Source organism: Vipera berus (assembly GCF_964194415.1).
Source record: "Vipera berus genome assembly, chromosome: 3".
Classification (NCBI taxonomy): domain Eukaryota; kingdom Metazoa; phylum Chordata; class Lepidosauria; order Squamata; family Viperidae; genus Vipera; species Vipera berus.
The window spans coordinates 150737463-150764665 of NC_138204.1; the positions used below are offsets into that span (position 1 = coordinate 150737463).

General features: G+C 40.8%; 1 protein-coding gene across 2 annotated transcripts; it reads right to left on the minus strand.

Moving 5' to 3' along the window:
- Positions 1-5237: 5237 nt before the first annotated feature.
- On the minus strand, positions 5238-22951 carry DEK (DEK proto-oncogene). Of its 2 annotated transcripts, none has more exons than XM_081325798.1 (11): positions 21928-22951; positions 18799-18941; positions 14463-14564; positions 13950-14059; positions 11733-11827; positions 10628-10748; positions 9641-9826; positions 9073-9208; positions 8334-8482; positions 7180-7248; positions 5238-6766 (listed from the first exon to the last, which is right to left on the minus strand). In XM_081325798.1, exons 1-11 carry the CDS (start codon positions 21930-21932, stop codon positions 6755-6757), a joined length of 1128 nt encoding a protein of 375 aa, XP_081181924.1. In that variant the 5' UTR covers positions 21933-22951; the 3' UTR covers positions 5238-6754. The 2 variants fall into 2 exon arrangements, with proteins under 2 accessions (XP_081181924.1, XP_081181925.1); XM_081325799.1 differs by having other exon boundaries at positions 22546-22950.
- Positions 22952-27203: the final 4252 nt, after the last annotated feature.

The following is a 27203-nucleotide window of genomic DNA, read 5'->3' on the forward strand; positions in this document are numbered from 1 at the left end:
CGCCAACTTCTTGGTTTTTAGCAAGTCTGTTAATGGAAGAGCCACTGCAGCAAATGATGGTATAAATTGGCGGTAGAAATTGGCAAACCCCAGGAAGCTCTGCAGCTGCCGTCTGGTCCCCGGGGCTTGCCACTGCAGTATAGCCTCCACTTTCTTTGGATCCATTGCAATCCCGGCTGCCGAGACCCGATAGCCTAAGTAGTCCAGTCGAGACGCGTGAAATTCACATTTTGACAATTTCACGTACAATCGTGCTTCTAGGAGTTTCCGCAGAACTTGGCGCACAAGGGCAACGTGTTGGTCCATGGTCTCCGTATAAATAAGGATGTCGTCCAGATACACGACACCCCCCTGTATAAATGCTCATGCAACACTTGATTTATTAGTTGCATGAAAACGGCGGGGGCCCCCTGGAGACCGAAAGGCATTACGCGAAATTGGTAGCTGCCCAACGGGCAGTTGAACGCTGTTTTCCACTCGTCGCCTCTCTTGATTCGCACCCGATAATAGGCTTCGCGTAAGTCCAAGCGGGTAAACACCCTCCCCTTAGCCAAGTGGGACAACATGTCTTTCATTAGGGGTAGCGGGTACAAATGTTCAACACACACTGCGTTGACCCCCCGGTAGTCCACACAAAGACGCAGGCCCCCATCCTTCTTTTCCCTGAAAAGAACTGGTGCTGCCATCCGCGAGCGAGCTGGTTGTATGAACCCCCGTGCGAGGTTCTTGTCAATGTAGTTCCGGAGTTCTGTCATCTCCCGTGGGGTCATGGCATACATCCGGGGCTTGGGAAGTTTGACCCCCGGCTCCAGCTCGATCGCGCAGTCCGTCGGTCGATGGGGAGGCAGGAGGTCGCATTCCTGCTCGCTGAACACTTCGAGGAATTCGGCGTACTCTGGTGGTACGTGTACTTCTGCCCCAGCCCTGCACTTCTCCTCCAGCTTCCCTGGCGGGCCAGACGGCCTTGGCTGCTCATGATCAGGGGGCTGTGGCCCAACCCCTAGGCGGAGGTGTCGACAACCCCCCTCCCACCAGATGGTCGGGCCCCACCTATCCAGCCACGTTAGCCCCAGAATCACCTCCTCCGTCATGGAGGGCACCACGATGAACCGTAACCGTTCCCAGTGCTCCCCCATATCCAGCCGCACAAGTTCTGTGACATGGGTGATAGGTACCCCCCCCAGAAGGGACCCATCCACCTGCTGGAACCGTATTGGATTCCTTAGCCGTACCACCCTAACACCCAGTTTAGCCACCACCTTCCGGCTGATTAGACACCTCGTGCTGCCCGAATCAATCAAAGCCTTAACCACCACCACCTCCCCCGTGGCGGGGTTTGTTAACGTAACCGGGACTGCAAATGGGCTAACCGAGGCACTTACCATGGGGTCCTCCTCTGGTCTCTCCCCATGCCCGTACAACTCCACGTCTACATCGATGCCACTGTCCCCTTCCGTTTGGCCGTCTCCTCCTGGTGTTAACTCCACGGCCTGCCGAGAGGCCCGGGAACGCTCTGCAAAGCGCCCGGGGGTTGTGCCCCTTGCCGGGGTTGCTGCCGCGACCACCCGGGACGCAGGTATTGGGCAGGCGGCCACGCGGTGCCCTGGTTGATCGCACCTGAAGCACCGCAAAACGGATCGCGGGGGCTGGGTAGTAGGACCCAGCGACGAAGGCGACGGCTTCTGCACCTGGCCCTGTGCCCTTGGCGGGACCTGACAGGAGTCTCCTACAGACCGTACACGACGTTGACAACTCCGTAAGGCCACATCCAGCTCAACCGCGACCCGCAGCCAGTCTTGAAGCCTGGAAGGAATTCCACGGACGATACAAGCCCGGAGGAGGTGATCATCCAGACCGGCCCGGAATTGGTGAACCAGCATCCTTTCTGGCCAGGAACTGAGCCTGCCGGCCACTTCACGGAAGACTTGCACATAAACTGTTGCTGGACGGCCGTTCTGCCGCAGGCCAACGATCTCAGCCTCCGCTCGATGCGTGCGTGTCACATCCTCGAAGCGTATCCGCAGAGCTTCGAGGAAAAGGCCGACGTCCCCCAATTCACGGGCACGGTCGCCGTAGAGGTTCGCCACCCAAGCCGCCGCCTCCCCTTGCAATGCCGTAGTGACGGCCATCACCATCCCCCACTGGGATGTATACAAAGGACCATACTGGTCCAGATGGTGGATGGCTTGTCCAAGAAACAGGGCCAAACGATCGGGGTTGCCATCAAAGGTTACAGGCAACGGTGGTGGGCCCCAGCCCGCAGGCCCTCCCCAAGGACCTGCCGGGCCTCCCAGCCCCTGTGCAACCCCTGGTTGTTGCCAACCCAGTATTCCTGCGGGTACAGCACCCCCCGGTCTTGTTCTACCAGGTCCTGGGGGCCCCAAGTCAGGAGCAGCCGCCGGTCCCGGCGGCGGAAGGCCCGGGACCTGCGGGGTACCAGGAGCCTGCGGGGCCCGGAAGCGGGGACTCGCCAAGCGGAACCGGGTTTGGCTTCTGCGCTCCTGGTCGGCCCTGGTTTGTGCCCATCTACCGGTCTCCAGGTCGCTGTCACTGGGGGTCCACGGCCGAGGTTCTCCAAAATGGTCCCTCAGGATGTCCATCGTGTAGCTGCCAGGGGCCGTGGTGTAGCTCCACTCCTCTCCTCCTTCGTCGGTGGCACGACGCTCTCTCCACTCCCAGAGGGACCCCTTCCCTCTGGACGGTTGTTCCTGTCCAGCCGCTGGCCGACTCAAAACAGGGCTGAGCCACCAATCCCCAGGCTTCTCCTGAGCAGCTGGTTCCGAGGCCTCAGCTTCCTTTGGCGCTGGTCCAAGGTCCCGGACCTTAGGCCGAACCACAGGTGGGACCTCTGCCAAGTCCCCCCCCTCAGGAGGCACAGCAACCCCAGCGGGCCCCTCCTCTCCTGCCACAGGCACCCCACCCTGGGTCCCTTCAGCCATGGAGGCAGGCAGAAATCAAAGCCCAACAGGAGGAGCGCTGTGCTAATTCAACGCTGACTTACTGTCAACTCCTCGTCTTCGCCGGATTGACAAGCCCGCAGGAAAAACCACGACGAAGTACGGATGACTGGAAAGAGTACCTTTAATAGCAGGACCTCTATACCTTAACAAAGTCAGCGTTGAGAGCCACACGCTCTCAACGCACCTTTTATTCTGAATCTGTAACTAGGTAGCAGCCCCACCCCTAGACTCCACCCCTCCCCCGTGCAGACCAGCATCCGCCTGGCCTGCGTAAATACTCCACCCCCCTACTCCTTCAACCCACGCCCAGCTCCCTCCACCGGCACCGTGCTTCCCAGCGTGAAGGTAAGTACAAGCCCACCCCCCTCCTAACAACCTGAGCGTGCTCCCCTCCACCAATGCATCTCCCCGCGCCACCCCCATGACCCCCTGGCAACCCCCAAGGTCCGGGTGCAGCTGTTCAGCACCCTGCGTCGCTGCCGGCGTGTCTGCAGTAACAGCCACCGGGTCCGTAAGGCCATCGCCCATAGTCACAACCGCCAGGCCGTCGTCAGCTCCAGAAAGTGCTACGCTGCTTCCGCGGCCGTCCGTGGCTATCCTGGACCGTCGCGCAGCTGACCGAGCTGCACGAGTATCAGCGGGCATCCCTGGCCGCCCCTCAGTGCCTGCCCGTCTGGCAGCTGACTGTGCCGGCGCGGGCCGTCTCCCTGCTGGCTGCCCCGGCGTAGCCATCCTGCAGCCACTCACGACCGCCCTCAGCCTCCTTTCAGATAGCGGCACGCCCGTGGGTCCGGCGCTCGCCCGCCGGACAGCTGGAGGGTGTGGGCGCGGCTGGACTCTCGGCGTCGCACGGCTGCTCGCCCGCCGGTCAGCTGAGGAGCTTGGGAGCGGCTGGGCCTTCGGCGGCGCGCGGCTGCCTCCCCCCCGGCCAGCTGGTGATGGGAGCGGCTGGGCCTTCGACCGGCTGCTCGCCCGCCGGTCAGCTGGGGGCTTTGGGGGCGGCTGGGCTTTCGGCGGCAACCGGCAGCTCGCCCGCCGGACAGCTGACAAGCGTGGGCGTGGCCGCTGCTGTTGCCGAGGGCTGCGAGCCGAATCCCCCTCCCGGCGAGTTTGTCGAACCCGAAGGGCTCGACAATGGACTTCAAATCCCAGAATTCCATAAGTTATAAAAGGACCAAGTTTGAAGACCCCTGGCTTACAACCACAATTGTATCCAAAATTTCTGTTGCTAAAGCAAGACAATTGTCAAGTAATTTTCCCATTTTACGAACTTTCGTGACTCACTGAAATTAATGAAATGGTTGTTAAGTGAATCTTGTTCCCCCATTGACCTTGCTTGTTAGATGGTTGCTAAAGTGATCACATGACCCCTAGGACACTGCAATCGTCATAAATACATGCCAGTTGCCAATCGTCTGAATTTTGGCCACATGACCATGGGGGTGCTGCAGCATTCATAAGTGTGAAAAAAGTAATAAGTCACTTTTTTCAATCCTGTTGTAATTTTGAATGGTCACCAAATGAATGGTTGCAAGTTAAGGATTTACCTGTACAGTCTATGTATATAACATATATGACTTTGTACCTCTTCTATGCTTAGACTGTTTTAAAAAAAGAAATAATATAATAAGGCAGTCAGCTTCTTAGATATTTTTTTAAAAACATGCATTAATTCATAAAAATAGAAGACTAAAGACTAGGGAGAGCTTGAAAAGAGTTGGATATAGTAGTACTTAGGCATACTGGCATAACCATAAGGGTAGGGTAGCTTTCATTTGTTTTTTTTATTTAAGTATAATTTACTTGCAACTCCAAACTGAACATTTATAATTCTTTACTGACCAAACAAAGAAAGTAGGATTTTTGTTTTCCTTAGAATGACATACTTAAAAGCCAAGATTATAAATCTATTTGAAGTCATAATTTTGATTAATCCTATACATGATAGATGGGGTTTATTTGCATAACTAGTTTAAATAAATGTAGTTAAAAGCTACCAACAAGTAAAGGACATAACTGAGAAATAGAATAAGAGTCTAATGATTTCCTGTGGCAGCTCACAGTTCCTTAGAAATATTTGGAGAATTAATCATTACATTTTTTATTCTTTACAATAATTATTGCTTAGGGAAATGTATACTCATACAAAAGTAAGGTTTCTTATCTTGAAATTTTGCTTCATTTAACATAAACAAGGAATATTTTCTCTAGACACACACAAGCACCTTTGATTCTGTATCAGGTTTTACTGTACATGTATTAAAATATCAGTGTACATTTTCCTTAAAGACATTTATTGAATAAAAAACTGTTACACTCAGCTTAATAAAAATGACTGCATGCAAAGAAAGTGGTAAAAATGATAGAGGTCAATCAATTAACAATATTTTGGAATATAGATCTATGATTCCCTAACTACATATTAATATATTATTTAAAACCTGCAATCATTTTAATCAATACAGTCATGGAGAAATTAGTTATACTTGATTTCACTTTATGACACATTTATTTGGCATTTGCTAGAACTTTTAACACATGATCATCTGACTCGTTAAGGATTTTTGTGAACAGGTGCTTCATTTCGGAATCAAATAAAAATTTCATGAACAATTATTTGTAGAGTTGAGATTTTAATTTAGAGTATCATACTAAGCAGGAGCCACTTAAGATTAATGTATTTAAGTATGCATGCTGCCAATTACAGATTCTGAGAGTTCAAAACAAGGATGCAGTTTTGCAAGAATACTAAACTGTTCAACTAACACCAGATAAATGGTCAATATTCTACTCTGAAATATTGAGATTTTTATTACTACCCACCTTGGGAAAAACATTTTAGAAATGAAAATCTTGTTTTTGGTGAATTAACAATATAGGATATTGCATTAAGCCTTTAGAGCAGGGGTGTCAAACTCCTGGCCCGTGGGCCAGACGTGTCATCTGGAAGCCACGCCCACCCCATTGCTGGCAATGGCAAAACAGTCCTGATATGTTGCGCGACGTCACGTGACGTCGCGAGTTTGACATGTCTGCTTTAGAAGTATAATCCTCTGCACTCAATTAAAGACTGAAAAATGAGTGCAATTAAATTGCTTCCAAAAACAAATGAGTTATCTTTTGTATGGTGATTATATTTCCTACTTAATCACAACTTGATTCATAAACACTGATACTGGTCATAAATCATCTAAAACACATTTTTCCCTCTTAACTGGGTTTTAAACAAAGAAATCTGAAGCTTATATACAAAAGCTTTTAAAAGTACAAAAATAATATGTATTTGTGATTGATCATGCTTTACAATCTTCAGTTGTATACACATGCAAGAGAGTAAAACAGCAGCACTCCTAGTCAGGGCATGTGACTAGCTCCTGATAGAAATGGGGGTTTATTCAAAATAAATGTAATGCCCAATACTGCAGTATTTAACAGTCTCTGCATGTGTATACATTAATACAACAGCTTTGTTCTTTAAAAAAAATCTCTACATTTTATACTAAGACTTACAATAGCTATGACTACTTTTACAAAGAAATATCATAATGTACAAAGTTAAAGTAGGGGACATCTATTATCATGCAAAATTTAGGAATTATATTAAACTCAATTTTTAAAAAGTTGGTAAATCCCATCAACACTCAGAACATTAAGCCAATAGTCATCTCCGACTAATACCAAAAGAGCAAAACAAAAATCAGAACAAAAATAATAAAGTTTACATTTTGCTGGTATTTGTAAAATATTTAAATCCAGAAGAACAAGACTGTAGCCTTCATTTTCTTCCCATTAGATCATGAAATGAGCTAAAAAGAAAAGAAAATATTTCATCTTCTATATAAATTCATCTTTCCATGAACACTTTGCTCAGGCTGAAATTTTAATATCTTACTTTAGAGAAAGTTCCCAGAAAATCAACAGGATTTTCAAGTAAATATTAACATTTTTGCTATATTATTATTATTATATATCTATAGCATAAGATTAATAAGTGATTAAACAAACATTAAAGCAAAATTACCAAGATGCAATTAAGCACAGAGATGAATAAAATTTGGGCCTGGTTTCAGTAACTGAGTTTCACAGTTAAACGTTTACCACTCAGTTTTTAAGATTTCTAAAATTTAAATATATTTATTTACCAAGCCTATCTCAGTGAAGTAAGGCATATATCAGAATTGAAATCTAATATATGATATCTCATTGATCAAGTATTTACCTCTTTCACTGTCTTTTTGATGAATTCTTTTCTCTCAGATAAGTCGTAACTGGGATAGTTTTTATATACCTGTAATGATCAATTTAGAATAAGTGTAATCAGTAAAATGGAATGAACCTACTTATGATGGGAAAAGAGGAGGATTTTCTTTTAAGAACTATTTCCTTCAGTATTTTCCTTATTAAAATTATTCTGTCAACTATTTGCACTAAGGAAATTACACAAGAAAAATAAAAGGTATTCATATCCCCAACCATTACTACAAAACAGGGAAACTAGTACTGACCTGCACTCCATTCCAGAGTTAATCTTTTCTAGCTCATCTTCATATATGGAAAAGAGAAAACTGAGCTAAATATTTACCCTGAAGGTTTACTCTTGTTTGGTTTGACAAAGACATTTAAGAATGGATTAATGTTCCCTATAACTTGTAAAGGCGGGGCTCATATGACCTAGATATTTATCTTTTAAATGCTGTGCTGCTAGACTCCTTATGCTTCTGTCCTAGTATAGCTGATCCTGAGACAGCACAAACCAAAGGAGCCCATCAAACAGAGGAAGACAAAAAGGAGCAGGTGTGTGTGTTAACACATGACACTGTTGCCAGAAATTGGACCAATTACTCCTCTGTCCAATCTACCACAGAAGCTAATTTCAGCAGAGGCAGAATAAAGGAAGACTTCTGTCTATACTGCTTGAGATCTCATTAAAAATATATTTATTTTGGATGCTATATTTAAAAAACTTCAACATATATTACAGAAGAGCTATGAAAGAGAAAATATACAAATCAATACCGAAAGTGTCAAATTAGAAGGCTCATATTCAGAATTCTGTTCTGTTCTGTTTGTCATTAATGACCATGGGCCTACCAGTATTTCTCACCACAGAACCCTACTTTTTTCTATAGAATTCATGTGTTGTTGATGGCCAAGTAGACAAAACACAAATACAGGCCTTTTTATTATGTATGCTGCATTCTCTTTTGTACTGTGTACTGTATGATTTTAAGCATTAAAGGGAGGGCAATGGAGAGACTATATCCCTGCTGCAAAGGCAAAAGTACAGAAATACAGTATATGGATCTTTATTCTTAGTCCTGAAGTCTAAATATATACAGTAAATAGTATACAAAATAAATGTCAAATATATACCTCTTTACAAATTTGTTTCATAGTAACTTCCTCCAAATTTGCATCAGCAAGTAGTTTCTTCACAGTTTCTTTCAAGTCTTCATCTGTGGGTGGCTTTTTCAATTTTTTAATTAAAGGCTCGTCATCTGAACTATTCTCAGATTCACTTTCTAAATGAAAAATATTTTGTTAAAATGCAGATAACTTTTTTCTTCCCACCAGTCAAATTTATCTTTGAATGAAATTGCAAATTAGTTCACTACTAAGGAAAACTTTACGTACTGGAATTTTTCAATGAGAAACAATCAAAGAGTAAAAGATATCTTTAGATTTCTTTTCTCCTGTTCTCATACCCTCCAACTTTACTATTTCTCAATCAGTCATCTCTGGGTTCTTTTCACCCACTACAGATGGGAAAGGATAATCAAGATCATGATTGATCTTTAATACGGTTGATTTCTCTGAAAAACAATTCCTCTTAACCTGATAGGAACAAATTCAAAATTGCTCTAGTTTCCATGCAATAGCTCTAAACCATATGACTGAAGATGTTTAATAAAAACTGAGTTCAGTGTTTCCAACTGGCCTACCAGGACGTTTCCTTTTGGTCCCAACAGCCAAAGTGAAGATTAAAAGCCATGAAATAGTACAAAATATTTTGAGAAACTAAAGTGGCCTTGCTCCTTGAAAAATATACCTAATTTGAAATTAGTTTTTTGTCAGCTTATAACTACTTAGATTTTATGAATGGTGGACTGACCTTTTTTGGAAGAATTTTGGCTCTTCTTGGTTGTACTGCTATCTGCTTTCTTAACATTAGCATTTCTTGAACCCTTTTTGCTTTTTGAAGCTACTTTTTGTTTGGGTTTTTCTTTCTTTGTTGTTTTTTTAGGTCGCTGTGAGGTAGGTAGAAAGCATAGTAAAATTTATTTCAATATCAGTTTTTAAAATAAAAATGTAACCCATTTAAACTCTCTCTATATGCTTTACCTGTCCAATATCTGTGGCTTATTAAAACAGGTGTTTCTTTTTTTTAGTATGCAAAAAAATACATTATAGAACAAGCAGAGTTGTACCTAGACATCTGATACAGATAGTTTAGTCCTTAAAACAATGTTATAACATTATAAACTGCCATTTATAACTACCATTATTCAGCAACTCTTTTAAGAATCATTTATAACATTAAAATATCTTAAATGTGATAAATTTAAGGCATTTTGGGACTATCTGTAACTAAATGATCCCATGCTGTTGCCATTTAACTTAATTTACAGACGAGAGTATAATTCTTCTTTAGCACATATTATTTGTACCAAGGTTTTTACCTCTTCCTCACTTTCTTTATCTTCCTCAGATGATTCATCTTTCCTTTTCTTTTCATCGTCCTCACTACTAGATTCATCTGTCAGGATTTCAGGACATTTGGTGAGTTTGGCTTTCCGTGCTGTTCCAGAGCTACTACGTTCTTTTTTACCGCCTTTTTTGGATGTTTTCTTGGATTTTGGCAATGGCTATTAAATATTGAAAATGAAGTATTTTTTAAAAAAACCAAAGTAGTTTTATAATCTATACATACTATAGGAAATACTGCAACTTAACTTTGATGATTGTTCCTATTTTAAAATTTTTATGGGGAAAGTAGTTTTAGAGGATTATAAGTTTATGTTGTGACCCCGGCCTTGGAGGATGATATGGAGGAGGAGGAAGCTGACACGAGCAACGTGCCGGAGGGGCCGACTCCCCTGGTGAGTCAGCAAGAACTGTGGTTGACCTCAGCCAAATAGAGGAGGAAACAGAACAGCAAGCAGAGGCCGGCAGCAGCGAGGAGCCCCTATTGGATGCAAGAGAAAGACGTAGGATACGTCATCAACAGCAGTAGCAACTATTGCAACACCCCAAGAGGCGTGGCCGGGAGACATAGGGCCACACCCTACAGAGTATAAAAGGGGTGTGGCTGCGCAGGAAAGGTGTGGTGAACAATTTGTTGGCATTTTGGGATTTGTAACGTGTCTGCCTGCATCTGGGCTTTGGAGCTGCTGGCCGACTGCCAAGACCTTGCAGCATTGCCTGGTAATTACAGAGGTGCTGTGTGATAAACACTGGGAAAGAGTTGGCTGTGAGGGGACCAGCTTGTGTAAAGTAAAGCATTAGTGTAATTTTGTGCTAACAGCAAGGCTCAGGAGGAACAGCTGTAAAAAACCAAGCACAAATCCTGTCTTTTCTGTTATAGGGAACAATATTAATATGTTCAAATTATGTCTTAAGCCCCATTTTAGTTTAGATTAAAACAATGATTTATGAATAGCTCTCACCTTGCCTGAAGGTTTTGGATGCATTAGGAAATTTAAGATTCTTGCTACCAGTTCACTGTTAACTCCTGATCTTTCCAAATCAAGAACTTCACATATGCTTTTTAGCATTGCATTTCTGTATCTGTAGAGAAACACACTTTATTAAACATGTTTTATAAGTATTTACTAAATACGTAATACAAATAGACAATGTATTAAATATAGATAACATAAAAATGTGATATATATATATATATATATATATATATATATATATATATATATATATATATATGTATGTATGTATGTATGTGTGTGTGTGTGTGTGTGCGCGCACGCAAGCACACGTACACTTATGCACTAGGCACACACAATCCTTGGTAGTCCAATATATTTAAAATGCAGAGGCCTCCGGGCCCTTTCAAACTTTAATCAACACTCCTTATCAGTGTTACCAACCATCATTTTACAAATAGACAACTAGGTTAATATATTTTATGCTTCTCTTTTAGCCCCCATACAACATATCCAAATCACTCACATTAATCAAGTATTCTTAAAATTAGTGAAAATTCAAATATTAATTGTTCTGTTACATGCTCTATACATGAAGTAAAATTGCACAAAAAGTTTTCTTAAACATAAATACCAATACAACTTGAAAACTATGGAAGACCTTACAGTTAATACAAATAACTAGAGAAAACATTAAAATTTGACAGTAGAGGATCTCTAATATTTCTTCCAAAATAAAAGTAGGTCTTTCAGCAAATCCTTAAATAAAAATATGTTGATATTGCTAAATTCCTAAGCTAAAATTTCCAAAGCTAGTACAAAGGCAACTAAATGTACAGATGTAAAAACCTATTCTCAAAGCTACACTGCTGTAAACAGTATCAGCAACAATGTAATGTTTTAGTATAATTTAAGGTAATGATTAAGTTTTAAGTTTTTAAACATAAGCTATGTTAGAGAATAATGTCAAATTGTATTACATTATATTCACAGATATGATTTGAAATATTAGTACAGGGATGTTACTAATTGAATTTTGTCCTGGGAATGCACATTTGGCTCCAAATATTTTGAACATAGATTATATTGTTTAAACATGTTAAAGTCTCACTTTTTCAGCATTTCTTCCTTTTTCTTGTATTGATCACTTCCTTTTTCAAATGGAAAGCCACTGAACTGTCCTACATTCTTTTTCAATGAAGCAACCTAAAAAAGAATAGTCGATCAGTATAAAATAATATTGTAATGTTCTTTATTTTATCTAATTGTCAAAATATCAAACTACAAATGTATAGCCTTAAAATCAGACAGTAAAACTGTCATGTCAGCTTTGACTAAATTCTAAATATATAACAATGAAACTATATAGTCCTTGATATACAATCATAATGGATTCTGCCGACTAAGAGGAGCTAATTCTGGCTGCACAAGACCAAACCTTAAGAACAAATTTTTATTTATTTTTATTTTTTTTTTAATTTTAATTCCATTTATATCCCGCCCTTCTCCGAAGACTCAGGGCGGCTTACAAGCTTAGCAGTAGCCTGAAATGAACACAGAGACAGAACTGAAAAAAGCAACAGATAGCAAATGCTGCCTCTGTAAAGATGAAGAAATGGTGAGCCACCCAGTTAGTTGTTGCAAGATCACACAGACTGAACCACAAATGGACATGACAAAGTAGCAACAATGATGCATTGGAAGATCTCCAAGAATTACCATTTGCCTGCAAACAAGAATTGTTAGAACAATAAAAGAAACAATGTAATAGAAAATAAAAAAGTTAAAGTATTCTGGCAGACATAACCATTGTTGATAAGAAAGACAAAAATGTCTGGATAATGTAGAATAGGAAATAAAGAACTGGAGAAAATAACAGAATACAAACATCTGCAAATAGAAATAACATGACTGTGGCAAAAGAAAGCAAATATATTAACAGAATAGGCACCTTGGAGGCAGTACCAAAAATCTGGATCACTTGAACAGAACAGCATCAGCATTGACAAAATCACCATCAGCCAATTGCAAAAGGCAGAACAGCTTACATCTTGTCACAATACCTCTAACCTTTAATATCAAACAACATCTGCCTATCCTTGGGAAAGAGTCGATAGGTGGACAAAAACATCTGGCTGTGTGACAAACCGTAATAATAAACATTTGGGATTTGTTACAAAAACTGAATTGAACTTTGAACCAGCACTAGCAGATCACATATTTATCAACGTGACACTTTAACAGAAAAATATTTTTATAAATAGAAAAATATCTATTTGAAAGCCTAGAGATAAGGATTCAAGGAAACCTGTAGCCAATTTTACATTGCCAATAGGTATGAACACTTACTTTTTTTGAATAGCAATTTTTTCGCAATTACTATTTGTTTTGGAAATGAAAGGAAACTGGGATCAAATACAGATGGTCCTTGACTTATCACAATGAAGCCCACAATTTCAGTCTAAGTTATTGCAGTCATAGGTTGAAGCACACGTAATTGGAGTTAATTTTATGACCATTTTTACAATGGTTGTAAAGCTGGTAACTGCAGTCATTAAGCAAATCATGTGGTCAATAAGAGAATCCAGCACATCCAATGGGATTTTTTTTGTGCCATTTTCTGCTGGAAAATATTGAAAATCACGGTCACACAACTGGACAACTCTGCAACCAGTCATGTATGTGAACCAGTTTCCAAGCACCCAAAATGTGATCACATAAACATGGGGGTGTAGGTGCATTAGTTGTAACTTTGAGAATGGGTCATAAGTAGCTTTTTTGAAGTCCATCATAACTCTGAATGGTTGTTGAATGACCTATTGTAAGACAAGGATTACTGGTAACCAAAAGATAAACAATGTAATTCTAAGAAGCATAAATAAAATATGTGCCTCACCAGAAAGAGGCTCACCTGGTATTTATCCGGACTAGGGCCTTTATGGTAATGCGTCCAATACTCTTGGAATTCCCTCCACTTAATCTGCCTTTACTGTGGTGTCTGAGGAATTTACTTTTATAGCTTAGCATCTCCCCTGTAGAAGACTTGTTTTCAATCTGCTTTTAAGACCGATGCCATGCTTTTATGAGCCAATTTCTAATAGTTTTAACTATTTATGGTTTTGTTATTTTGTTTGCATTATTTATTGTATTTTCAATTTTGGATGTGACTGGAATTTACTGGATTATATTGCAAACTGGTATAGGCTTCCACTGATGATAATATGCAGCATATAAATGTGCTCAATCTAGGAAATGGTGTGATTTCATATAATCATCATATATAAACTTAAAACAGTTTAAATGAAAAGCATGTGATGAGATTTCTTACTGTGCCTGGCCTGTTGTAAAGAAGTTTGTGCAAATTTCGAAGTTCATCAGTTTTCTTCTTGCTTAAAAAGTATTGTATTCTTTCAATTTCACAAAGTTTTTGACCTTTTCCTGAAAAGGCAAACATGTTATAATAATCAAAGTTACACTTTTTAGCCAATACGTTATTTCCTTTAACCAAAGCCCAACACCATATAAAGGATAAAGAATAGTTAAAATTCAACAACTAAGGTTCCTACATTTACTAAAAACAATCAGTGAAGTAATCTTGTATGCTGACGTGCAATAAAACCTTGTAATAATATTTGGGAACAGTCTCTTAAAAGTTCATCAGGATTTATCGCAATACAGCTTCAAAACAAACATTAAAAATGTTCCAAATATCTAAACATAGTATAGTTTAGAAAATTACAAATGTGATCTTCCGTACTATATACACAAAGGTTTTCTCTTTAATTAATGCTTGTTTGACTTCAAACAAAGAAAAGCATAATAGGCAAAATAAATAGCTTGCCTGGTGTAATTGTAAAAGGTTCCTTCTGTAATGATGACACCTGCATTGTCAATCTTTCTACTTTCTTCTTCTCTCGCTTTCCTTCAACAATGAGGCTCTTTTCTGAAAGACAATTGATATTTTCATGCAGTCAGGAAAGTAGTTGAAATTACTGCACAGAATAAACAAAAATAAAGTAATGTGTGGGCTTAAGAGTGTATGTGTCACTTGAAAAAGCATTCTGATATAAAATACTGGCAAATTAAGAGCCAGATGTACTGAAGCTCAAATAATTTAGCAACTGATCCACAGAATAGAATAGAATAGAACAGAACAGAACAAATAGGTTTGTTTGACAAAGTGTGATTAGACACACAAGGAATTTGTCTCTGGTTCAGAACACTAAGTGTACATGCAAAGCAACAGAAATCATCATCATCATCCCAATAAGAGGGAGCAGTAATGAAGATAATAAGGATAAATAATGCTACAGCCACACTACATGGGCAAATATACATAGACATTAGATAGCACTGCGAGAATTAGGTGTTCAGCAGACTGCATGAGGGGAAAAAACCTGTCCCTGTGTCTAGTTGTTTTGGCAATGCCCTATAGCGCCATCCTAAGGGGAGGAGTTGACAGAGTTTATATTCAGAATATAAGAAGTCTGTAAATATCTTCTCAGCCCTCCTGACCTGTGCAATATACAGGTCTTCTATGGAAGATAGTGCAGTTGCAATTGTTCTTTCTGCAGTCCTAACTATCCTTTGGAGTCTGTACCTGTCCTGTTTGGTTGCTCTACCAAACCAGTTATAGACGTACAAACTGTACAGTACAAAGTGTATCAACTGCTCCTGGGGCAATCTGAACCTCCTGAGCTGATGCAGGAAGAACATTCTTTGTTCTGCATTTTTAATTATGGTTCCAATGTTAGGGATTATTTCAAGTCCTGGGAGATTATAGAACCCAAAAATTTGAGTGTCTCTATTTCTGATACTGTGCTATTGAATATAGTAAGAGGTGGTATAATAGAAGGGCTCCTCCTAAAATCCATTTTCATTTCTACAGTTATAAGCATCTCCAGATTGTTCTGGCTGCACCATACAGCCAGTTGTTCAACCTCCTTCTATATACAGATTTATCACTGTCTCGAACAACAATTGTATCGTCTGCAAACTTCAGTACTTTAACAGAGGGATTCCTAGAGATGCAGTCACTGGTATATACTGTAGAGAGAAGAGCAACAGAGAGAGCACACAGCCCCGAGGGGCTCCTGTGCTAATTGCCCGAGTACTAGATGTAATTTTCCCTAGCTTCACCTGTTGCTTCCTATTTGTCAAAAAGCTAATAATCCATTTACAAGTATGGACAAGCACAGTGAGCTGAATCAGTTTAGAGTAAAAAAATTTTTTTTGGAATGATGGTATTGACTGCCAAGCTGAAGTCTACAAAAGGGACCTCTGCACAGGTCCTAGGGGATTCAATATGTTGCAAGGTAATGCAATGCCATATTGACAGCATTATTTGTCATCCTATTTGCTCAGTAGGCAAACTGCAAGGGGTCTAACAGTGGATCCTTGATGACTTTCAGGTGGGCCAGCACTAACCTCTCAAAGATCTTCATAACTACAGATGTCAGAACAATCGGCCTAAAGTCATTCAGCTCCCTGATGGAGGATTTCTTAGGAAATGGGATAATGGTAGAGAGTTTGAAGCAAGAAAGGACCTAACACATCTCCAATGATTTATTAGAAATCAGGGTGAAGATGAGGATGAGTTATTCAGCATAAGCTTTGAAACAAGTTACTTTGTTGGGGCCTGGGGCTTTTCTGATCTTTTGTCTATGAAATAGACCTCACACACCTTTTTCTAAGATCACCAGAGGTAGGGGACCCAGATAGATGGAGATAGGTGTAGGAAATTTGACTACTGTCAGTGTATATGAGGTGGGGAAGGTAGTGGTAGATGACAGTGATCTCCTTTCAAACCTACAGTAGAACAAATTAAGTTGATGATTCAGTGGAATTTTATGCGTTATCTCCTATCAAGCACTTTCAATACACTTTGAAATTTAAGGATCATGAAAATACAGCATAATTTATGATGTTATGTTAACCAAGTAACAGGTCCTCTGGCTATCTGTTTGCATTCTACACCATAGAATGAATCCATCGAGTATAATGAATCTCATGTCAACCAGTGAACCATGCCATAAATAAATGAAAATTAACACATTTCTCTGCATGACTCACTATTGGCATTATACACATAGAAAATAATTATTGTAGTTTAACATCAAATGCTGATTTCCATATGTTCTGATGCTTGAAAGTGGTAAAGCATAGGTTAAAAATACTGCCTCTTATTGAACAGTTTGGAACACTATACACAAATATGAAATACTATACATTCAAAAGCTTTTTTTAGATAGCGGAAGACATAAAGCAAATAGCAACAAAATATTTTTTCAATACATTATATATAGTTATGCTTCATTTCTCTTAAGCATGATGAATGAATATAATTAATAGAAATATTTTAAATTAAATCACTGGAAATGAAAATATTACCTCCCAACATGTTATCAAATATTGCTTGACATTCAACTAAGCGTTTACACAAATAGTTCAAATAAAAGAACTAAACGTATTAGACTTAATGCAAAGCTTAAACCTTTTGGTGCCATGACCTGCTAAATTAAATACATTTGTGTGACAAGTCCTTTCCATAAATAGAACTGTCATAACAAAGTGACATGGTTCATGCTATGCCTGCATAAGCCCAGACAATGGGAGCCCTGTCAAAGTGTAGTCTGACAATTTTATTCAGGGAGTGGAGTTGTATACATTCATTTATTATTTACAAGTAGTCAGCTTAGAATCATTCATTTGGTGACTGATGTTACAACAAAACTAAAAAAGTGACTTATGACCAGTTCTCACAAGACTACTGCAACATCTCCATGGTTATGTGATAAAATTTAGGCACTTTGCAGCTGGCATGCATTTCTGATGGTTGCATTGTCCTGGGGTCATGTGATCACCATCTGTGACCTTCCCAAGCCAGATTTCTTGTGACCACGATTTACTTAACAACTGCAGTGATTCATATAACTGAGTCAAAAAAGGTAATAAAATAGGGCATGACTCACTTAACCACTGCCTTGCTTAGCAACGGAAAAAATTGGGCTTAATTGTGATTGAAAGTCAAGGTTTACCTCTAGTATGGTGCAGCCAATACAGGCAGCTTCTTTTGTCTATTTCAGAGGGAATCTTTTTGGTACTTAATCCCAGAAGCTCCTTTGGAGGAATCTAAGTCAGCGAGACAACCTCCTCCACTATCTTAGCCATCAGTCCCACACAGGCAAGCAATCTTAAGGCAGCAATCAGAGCCAGGCCTTGTGCCTGACCTGAGATCAGTGACTTGGTGAATCTTGCATAGGTGCATTGGCACCGATAGTACAGAACTTTCCTCAGCACATTTCTTCAAAGATAGCCTGTCTTCACTCCTGGGCAATATAAGCACCAGGCATGCCAGTACCTGTTGAAGTAGGGTAGTAACTTAGCAACAGGAAAGGCCTGTGGGAAACAGAATAGCATTTTTTTCTTGGTCCTATGGCAGATCTACAGGCACCAACAGTGAAACGACACTGCTTGTACCAGAAGTGTATTTTTGTTCTTCTTATGTAAACAGAAATGATATTCTGATATCTTTCACATTGGGAAGTGCATTCCCTTCAGACAAATCTGGTGAGGTTCATGAGACTTACTGTTACTGTTTCTCTTTTCTATTCCCTGTCTGAAAAGATTGTCTGTGCAGATTGCAGGGTCCACGGGTCATATGATCATCTTTTGTGACCTTCTGACAAGCAAAGTCAACGGGAAAGCCAGATTCACTAACAGTTGTTAAATTAGCTAACAACCATGTTAGCTAATTTAACAACTGCAGTAATTAACAAATTTGGCAAGTAAAATGAGGCAAAGTTCACTTAGCAAATTTCTCATTTAGCAACATAAATTCTGGGCTCAATTGTGGTCGTATGTTGAGGACTACCTGTAGCTTTATCAATGCCAAACCATGCTTCCACTCAGCTGGGACAAAGTGACAGTTTCTTCGAAGAATGAACATGATCCCCACCTTTTAATGTGATTATTGAGGGTCACATCTTACAATTTGAAGTTCCTCATCTTAATGTACAATGAACAGAAAGTAAATATAAAAGATTTTTTCACTGTTCTCCACAATCTACAATAAATTGCATTCTGGGGAGTTTCTACCTGAAAGTGACAAGGAGCCAGAAGAGGACAGAATCTGAAAATAGTTTGCTGTCTATACAGTAGTTTGTATCTCAGTTTACCTTTTTCCTCTTCCTCTTCTTCCTCCTCTTCATCATCCTCACTATTTTCAGCTTTGTCTTCAGTTCGTGGTTCTCTTTTTTCTGTTTGTTCAGTAGAAAGTAAATCACCTTTTTCAGAAACAGAAGACATATCTGCTTTTTTTCTGCATAGAAGATATAGGGGAAAATATCAATTTATTATGAAGCACTTTATTATTACTACTACTAGTACTGAGACGTTTAACACACAGCAGCAGTGTTGCACCTTCTAACACAAAGATTCATACAATGTACATAGTCATAATTAATTTATTTTTGGCTTAGAATAATATGTGAATCAAAGGGACGCGGTGGCTCAGTGGGTTAGGACGCTGAGCTTGTCGAACAGAAGGTCGGAAGTTTAGCGGGTCGAATCCCGAGTGCCGCGTAACAGAGTGAGCGCCTGTTACTCGTCCCAGCTTCTGCCAACCTAGCAGTTCGAAAGCACGTAAAAATGCAAGTAGAAAAATAGGGACCACTACGGTGGGAAGGTAATGACGTTCCATGCGCCTTTGGCGTCTAGTCATGCCGGCCACATGACCACGGAGACGTCCTCGGACAAGCGCTGGCTCTTTGGCTTTGAAATGGAGATGAGCACCGGCCCCTAGAGTTGGAAACGACAGCACACATGTGCGGGGGAACCTTTACCTTTACTTTAATATGTGAATCTACTCATTACATTTAATGTTATATGCTTATTAGGCCACTTATATTTGTTCCACAAACAATGATTAAAACGTCCTGCTTTACCATTATATAAGCTGTTACTGTCTTTCAAATTTTCTTACAGCACAAGAAGCAGTTCTTAAGAGTAGATAGGGATTTGTTATATAAACTATTAAATACAGCCCCAAATCTCATGTGCGTATTTTGCTATAAATTCAACATTATTAGCTATATGATTTATCTACAAGATAAACATGCGGATAAAGACAAACTACTGGTAAATAAAACAAATGGATAATCTATTGAATAGTTTTATAACATCAAAGGTAAAATGCAACATGTATTTTCAGGATAAAAGGGGTAAAAGAAAATATAATACATTATTATTATATATTAAATTTACTTGTTCCCCATCTCACAGGTATGCTAAAAATAATCAATTTTTATCTTCTATTATTGGTATCTTATATTACTTTATTGTTTGTCGTTTATATGTACACTGAGAGCTTATGCACTGGAGACAAATTCCTTGTGTGTCCAATCACCCGGCTAATAAAGAACATTGAGTTTAATTGAAATACATTGATCTCTACATGATACCCTGATTTATTCAATATAATTCTTAGCTGAACTGCCTCGTCTATAAACTTAGCAGTTTTGTTAACAATGTATATGTTAGAACCTAAGAGGAAATAGGACCATATGCGATTCAGGTCTCAGTGGTAAGTCCTTTCATGTATGGACTTTAAACATCTAAGCCTAAAAGGGTCATGCAGTTGACAAACAAACAAGATATGAGCAATATCTTAAATGGCTAGGGCACTGCATGCATATATTCTCACATATGGGAAGATGGAAGCACCCAAATTTGCCACGGAATCCAAAAACTTAAATCTTGCTCTAAAGTAAGCTGTTTTGCAAATTATGTAAAATATATTCTGTATTAAATACACTAAAGAATAGAAAGATGCATTCAAAATAATGCTTTCCATAATTTTATAGTATACAATTTCAAATTATTATATCCTGATTCTAGAGATTTCCAGTTACTTAAGTAGAATTGGACAATATGACTCCCACACATGAAAGGAAATTAATCAAAATTAGAAAACTATCACTAAAACTGTTATTTACTTCCAGAAAATTAAATTAGGAAATTTTTGCTTTCTAAAGCAAGTCAAAACTGTTTTGTAGTGCAGTTTTGCACATAATTCTGAACCAGATAGACCTTTGTCTCATCTATATAAAAAAATGGCAATGGATCACTCAATATATTATTCAACACATATTTTAAATAGGTATTTGGGGTATATCTGCTTGGTAAGTTTTATACAGGGACAGACAGAATTCCAAATAAACACTTATACTAAATTTAGTCAATTCTTGCCTAATATGTGTACAATCAGTATCAAAAAAATTCAGATGTATAGATAGTAACCAAGACTTAAAATCCTTGTTCGTTTTGACCAAGTCCATAAGAACATAATAAAGATCAAATTAGACCATAATCAACTGAATACATATGGGCACCAAGCAGGAAAGCTAGAGTAGAATCCGAGTAGAATCCTCCAAGTGCATTTACCAAAAATTGAATCAAGTTGGATACTGCTTTACAATGATGAGACCCTTATGTTGTACTTCTCCTTTTAAAATTGTCTAAGTTAGTAAAGCTTTGCATTAAATAATGTAGTTTGTTTACAATATTCAGAACTTTTGAGAAGCAAAATGTTTGGAAACCAAGCTGGTTAAATAAGGACATGGGAGTGTTCCTTATAATGCTAATAAACTTCAGTATGTCATTCTGTGTCTGATTTTCACATTTATATGTTTTCTTCACTGAAGTAGGCAATTCTTGCTAAATTTGCAGATATAAACAATTTTAAAAGGCCACTTCATGCAATTAATGGGGCAACGTGCAACAGATGAATTTGTACAACATGCTTACCAACTGGATTATTTAATGGAAATAACCAATCATCTGCTCTTGTGTAATACTCCATACCATGCCATAAAGTAAACATACCAGTACATTTTTCACAGAATGTCAGACTAAAATACAATTGGTTGTTTTTTGATGCAGTATTGATACTTGCAGATTGTCAGCTCATAGAAAAAATATATTTTTTAAATAACACAAAAAGGAGTTTAACTGTTTCTGAGCTGCATTGTACCTTTTCAGCTTCAATGCTTTAACATTAGCAGCTAGCTATTTGGAAACAAATTCACTGATAGTTGGGAGATGGATAATACTTGGAGGGAGTAGTACCAAGGTGAGATAGGCTGCAAATAAATTTAATAACGACAACAATAATAATAATCAAGGGGCTACCAGTGGGAAATCAACACCCACCCACCTTCCCCCCCCCTCAGAATTGCAAACCCCAGTAAGTTGTGAAAGTCAGTTGGGTGACTTTGGGCCAGATCCTTTTTCTCACCCCAACCTACCTCATGGGGTTGCTGTCGTGGGGAAAATAGGAGATAAGAGAGTATTAAGTCTGCTCGCCTGAGCTTTAAAGCAGGAGATTTTGCAGGTAAGGAATTACACGGACGTGGAGAAGAGGAAGAGCATCGAAGCCAAGGAATTACACGAAGGAGGAGGAGGAGAATAATAATAATAATACAATATTGCGGCCGAGGAATTACACGGCTGTTTCCACGGCGTCCCCAAGAGGCGAACGGATCAGGAAGGTGCCTTCCTCTACCGAGATCTATTCCATTTTAGTACTACTGCTTGCTTAAAGACCATAGGCTCCTGTAGCCTCGGAGGTCAGAGCACAGAGCCCCGGGCAGCTGGCGAGCACTCCTGACAGGAAACGGGATTCCGGCGGGAAACAGTTCCGAGCCGCGGAAAAAGTCAGGCCTGGCGCCGGCCGGAATTGAAGTCCACTCTGAGGGGAGTAGGGAAGAGAGGCGCTGAGGGACTCTTCCCCTTTCCTGACGGTTCTATGGGGCACCGCGGTAGGGTCCCGGCCGGGCTTCGGACACTAGCACCGTCCCTCCGGTCGGGCCTGTCGCAAGAATCTTCTTTTCGGCCGTTATCCCAAACAACACCGAAACACCCACCTCGTCGCCGACTGACACCTCTGAGGAAATGGGCCCACAGCAGGGACGGAGGCGGCCCCGGACGGCGACAAAACGAAACGCTTTCGGGAGGCACGACCCGCGGTTAACGGAAGAGGGGTTTGTGTGTGTGTGTGCGTGGGGGGGTTGATATTGGCGTTGCTCGCTTCCTCGCAGAAAATCAACAACGTTTTCAAAATGGCGGGTTGTCAAAGGGGAAGAAGGAAGCGGGAAAGTGCCGGCCAATAGATGCTCAAGAGGTAGCCCGAATGAGGCGGGGTTAGGAAATGATGGGCAGGAGCGTTGAGAACAAGTCAAAAGACATTCATTTCGAGGAAAGCAGGCGGAGCATGCGCAGAATCGGAACGCTGCCTGACAGAGAAGGCGGAGCCGTGCGAGAACACCTGCAATTGCCCGCGTGTTTTGTTTTTGTTTCTCAGTTGCAAGGTGGAAGTTACATTCCCTTCCAAATCCAGAGAATGAAGGAGGGCTGAGCTCCTTTCTGAGAGCTCAGCTTCCCCACCCCCCCTTTAAACTCAGTGGGGGAGTATGTGATTGTTTACCCGAAAGTAGAATCTTTATTCAATATATGCCCTGGTTTTTGGATCACAGTTTATTGAATAAATAGGGACGCGGTGGCTCAGTGGGTTAAGAGCTGAGCTTGTTGATCAGGAGGTCGCAGTTTGGTGGGTCTCCCGAGTGCCGCGTAACAGAGTGAGCGCCTGTTACTCGTCCCAGCTTCTGCCAACCTAGCAGCTCGAAAGCATGTAAAAATGCAAGTAGAAAAATTGGGACCCCTACGGTGGGAAGGTAACAGCGTTCTGTGCGCCTTTGGCGTCTAGTCATGCTGGCCACATGACCACGGAGACGTCTTCGGACAAGCGCTGGCTCTTCGGCTTTGAAACGGAGATGAGCACCGGCCCCTAGAGTTGGAAACGACTAGTACGCATGTGCGGGGAACCTTTATTGAATAAAGTCTAATTGCCTGAATTTATACTAGACACCAAGCAAATGAGACACGTTTTGGCTTAGAGATATTCTGTTTAAATGATGTGGAAAGCTGCCCAGCTCAAAATTTATTATTTTGGGTGCCATATTGAACTAAAATAAGCCACAACAAAGCTTATCCCCAAGGCTGGATGTAGCAAGTACTCCCCGTTAGAACAGGTAAGCATCCTGGCCAAAAGCCTATCAAGGTTGGGGCCAACTGCACCTTAAAGGGGAGCTTGTTTCAAAAGGCAGTGGTGTCTACTATTTCTTTTATCCAGATCTAAATATGAGCGTAGCGTATTCAGATATCGTATCAAAACGGACCACCTTCATGAAAGTACAACATAATTTGCTCTTGGATTTCCTGACAATTTACTTTTATACGCTCAGTAACTTGCATGTCAAAAAAAAGCATGTTGTATTTGCTTAATTCCAATAGAATGTTAGACTCAAGGAGTGTTGAGAATTTCAGAACAAAAGTATGTTGGGATCTCATTAAGGTGGTCAATCTCAAACCAAGGAAATTTGTGGACAGGATTTTCTGGTGCTGTTAATTTATGGCAAGATTATTACATTCAAAAAGGGACGCGGTGGCTCAGTGGGTTAGGACGCTGAACTTGTCGATCAGAAGGTCGGCAGTTTGGCGGGTCGAATCCCGAGTGCCGCGTAACAGAGTGAGCGCCTGTTACTCGTCCCAGCTTCTGCCAACCTAGCAGTTCGAAAGCACGTAAAAATGCAAGTAGAAAAATAGGGACCACTACGGTGGGTTGGTAACAGTGTTCTGTGCGCCTTTGGCGTCTAGTCATGCCGGCCACATGACCATGGAGATGTCCTCGGACAAACGCTGGCTCTTTGGCTTTGAAACGGGGATGAGCCCCTAGAGTCGGAAACGACTAGCACGTATGTGCGGGGGAACCTTTACCTTTTTACCTATTACATTCAAACATATACATTCTGGTCTGGACACAAGATTGTAGCCAGATTTGAACTGTCATTTGCAGTTAAGATGCAATGTATAGTACATACCTTCATCTGTATACCTTGTGATGTCTCTTAATATCTATTGGCAGTTGTAATGGATATTCCTCGAAAAAGCCCCTACTACTATAATACATTTTGGTATTTGATTTTCTGAATCAGAAATGGAAATTAATTTCCAAGAAACTGCTGGATCACATTCAGAATAATCAAATTGGCACAGCCTGGAAATTGAACAGGTGATGGGTTTTGCACAAACCTATGACTGAGGTGATTAATTGCTGTTTATCAATATTGTTAAAATGTTTGCTGTTTATCAATATTGTTAAAATTACCCATTACTGCAGTTGGAAATGGCAGTAACTAATATACATATGAGAGCCAGTTTGATGTAGTGGTTAAGGCACCAGGCTGCACAATTTGAGTTCTAGTTCTGCTTTAAGCATGAAGCCAACTGGATGATTTTTGGGCAATCACTTTTTCTCAGCCTAGGAAATAAGCAACGGCAAACCACTTCTGAAATGGTCAAGAAACCTGACCATGAAAACTGCAGGGACATATCCAAGCCATGAATTGTGCTTAATTGTATAGATCTTCCTTACTTACTGGGAGTAATTGGGACTAGGAACTTTGTTGTTAAGTATGAAGTCGTAAGTTGAAAAGCCATGTGATTGTTGCTCTGCCACAGCAGTCCAGCGAATCCTAGTTGCTGTCATTAAGCAAGGACCATGCAGGTTGCTTAGCAAGGATCTTACCTGACAATGACTTTCAACCTATCAACTTTCCCCACTGACTTTGCTTGTGGGAAGCTAGCAGGGAAAATCACAAATTGCAGTGGGGTGCTATAACATCATAATCATGATCTGTGTGATGAGATCTGGTTTGTGATCTCGTGACAAAGGTATGCCGTGCCATCCGTAAGTATAAGGTCCATTCAAAACTGCCACTCGTTCAGTGTTATTGTAAGTTTAATTGGTCACCAAATGAGTGATTGTTAAACGAGGACCACCTATAATGACAGAAAGAGGCATTGGATTAATTTTTGACATTGGTTTAGTGTTTATGAATAGTCTAAATGGAATCATATGAACGCTAGAGGGAGCTTTGCATCAAAGTGCAACAATGGTTTTTCTTATCCTCAGGTTTAATTAAAACAAATTTTCAGGATCCACTTCTCTGCATATTTAAGCAGTGTTAGGAAAAGTTTTTATAAGACTTGAGCTAAACTTGTAAAATATCGCTATATAATAAAAGCTTCATACAACACAAAACCCATTGTTTCAATTTCCTTACTTTTCTCTCTGTTACAATAATCAGGTTTAAAAAAACTCAAAAATACAATACAGGTAGTCCTTGAGTTATGATGGCAATGGGACCATTGCTAAACAATGGGGTCATAAAGCATAATGTCATGGGACCACATTGGTTAGTGGTGGCATTTGTCACCTGAGATATGTGGGTCATTAAGCGGGAAGCGTGGGTGCAACAGGTAAGGAGTTGTGGCAGTGTCTCAGGGTGTGGGGGAGACCCTAAGAGGGCCATCCCAGGCCACATGTGAGTTGAGTGAGAGGGCTGCTGCAATGTGGTGCAGCCGATAGGAATGCAGGGAGGCCAGGGAAGGAGGGGGTGTGTGCGGTGGGAAGGCCTGGAAAGGGGTGGGAACATGGCATGTTCAAAGAGAACCAGGAAAAAGCATGTGGGGGAGCATGCGAGTATAGGGAAACCTAGAAAGGGATGCAGAGTGCGTGTGAATGTAAGTTGGCCTGGGAAAGAGAGCATGGGTTATATGTGGGCATGGGGGAGTGCGTGTGCAAATAAAGGGGGAAAGGACGGGGTGGTGCATATGCACAAGTGAAGGGAGAAGAAAGGCCAAGGTGGGGTGAAGGAGACTTACCTGAGCCACCTCCCCTGCTAGCTTCCTATTGACTTTGCTTGTGGGAAGCTGGCAGGGAAGGCTGCAAATGATAGCCACATGAGTGCAGGATGCTGCAACTGGTCATAAGTGAGTTGGTTGCCAAGCTCCCAAATATTGTTCACGTGACTAGGGGGAAACTGCTACAGTTGGAACTTCAAGGACCGAATATAAATGTTTTCATTTGGTGCCATTAGAACTTTAATTGCTGAATGAATCATCATAACTTGATGATCTATAATCTGTTGTTAAATAAACATATGGGGAAAATACAACTCTCCTGAACTGGTTAATCCAGTATTTTTGTGCTATATTTGTTTGTTTCTTATACTGCAGCTTTGCTCACAGGTTAGTTGTTGTTTTTTCTTCTTCTCCTTTTCCTCCTCCCTCTCCTTCTTCTTCTCCTCCCCTCCCCCTTCTCCTTTCTTTTAAAACATTCATATGCTTGCTCCTGCAGGCTAATTAAATTGGCCAAGGGGTTATTGGACTCATGGTTAAGGGAAGCCATCAATGTCTCCTTGATGTGGGATATGTTCAGCCATGATAAGAAAGGATTTTATATCCAAGCAACAGTGAGAATGTACAATGAGCTTGCTTAAATCAACCAGGCTAGCCATCTTTTCCCAGATGCTACTTGATTAATCAGCTGGGACAGTGCCTACCTCAGCTTTTGCAGTCCGAGAAAATTCCATTTTTTAGGACCAGAAAGAATGGCTGCCAGTTGTTTCTGCTTCTCAGGAAACATTCTCCTGCAGTTCTTCCTTAACGGTTCCCGTGATTC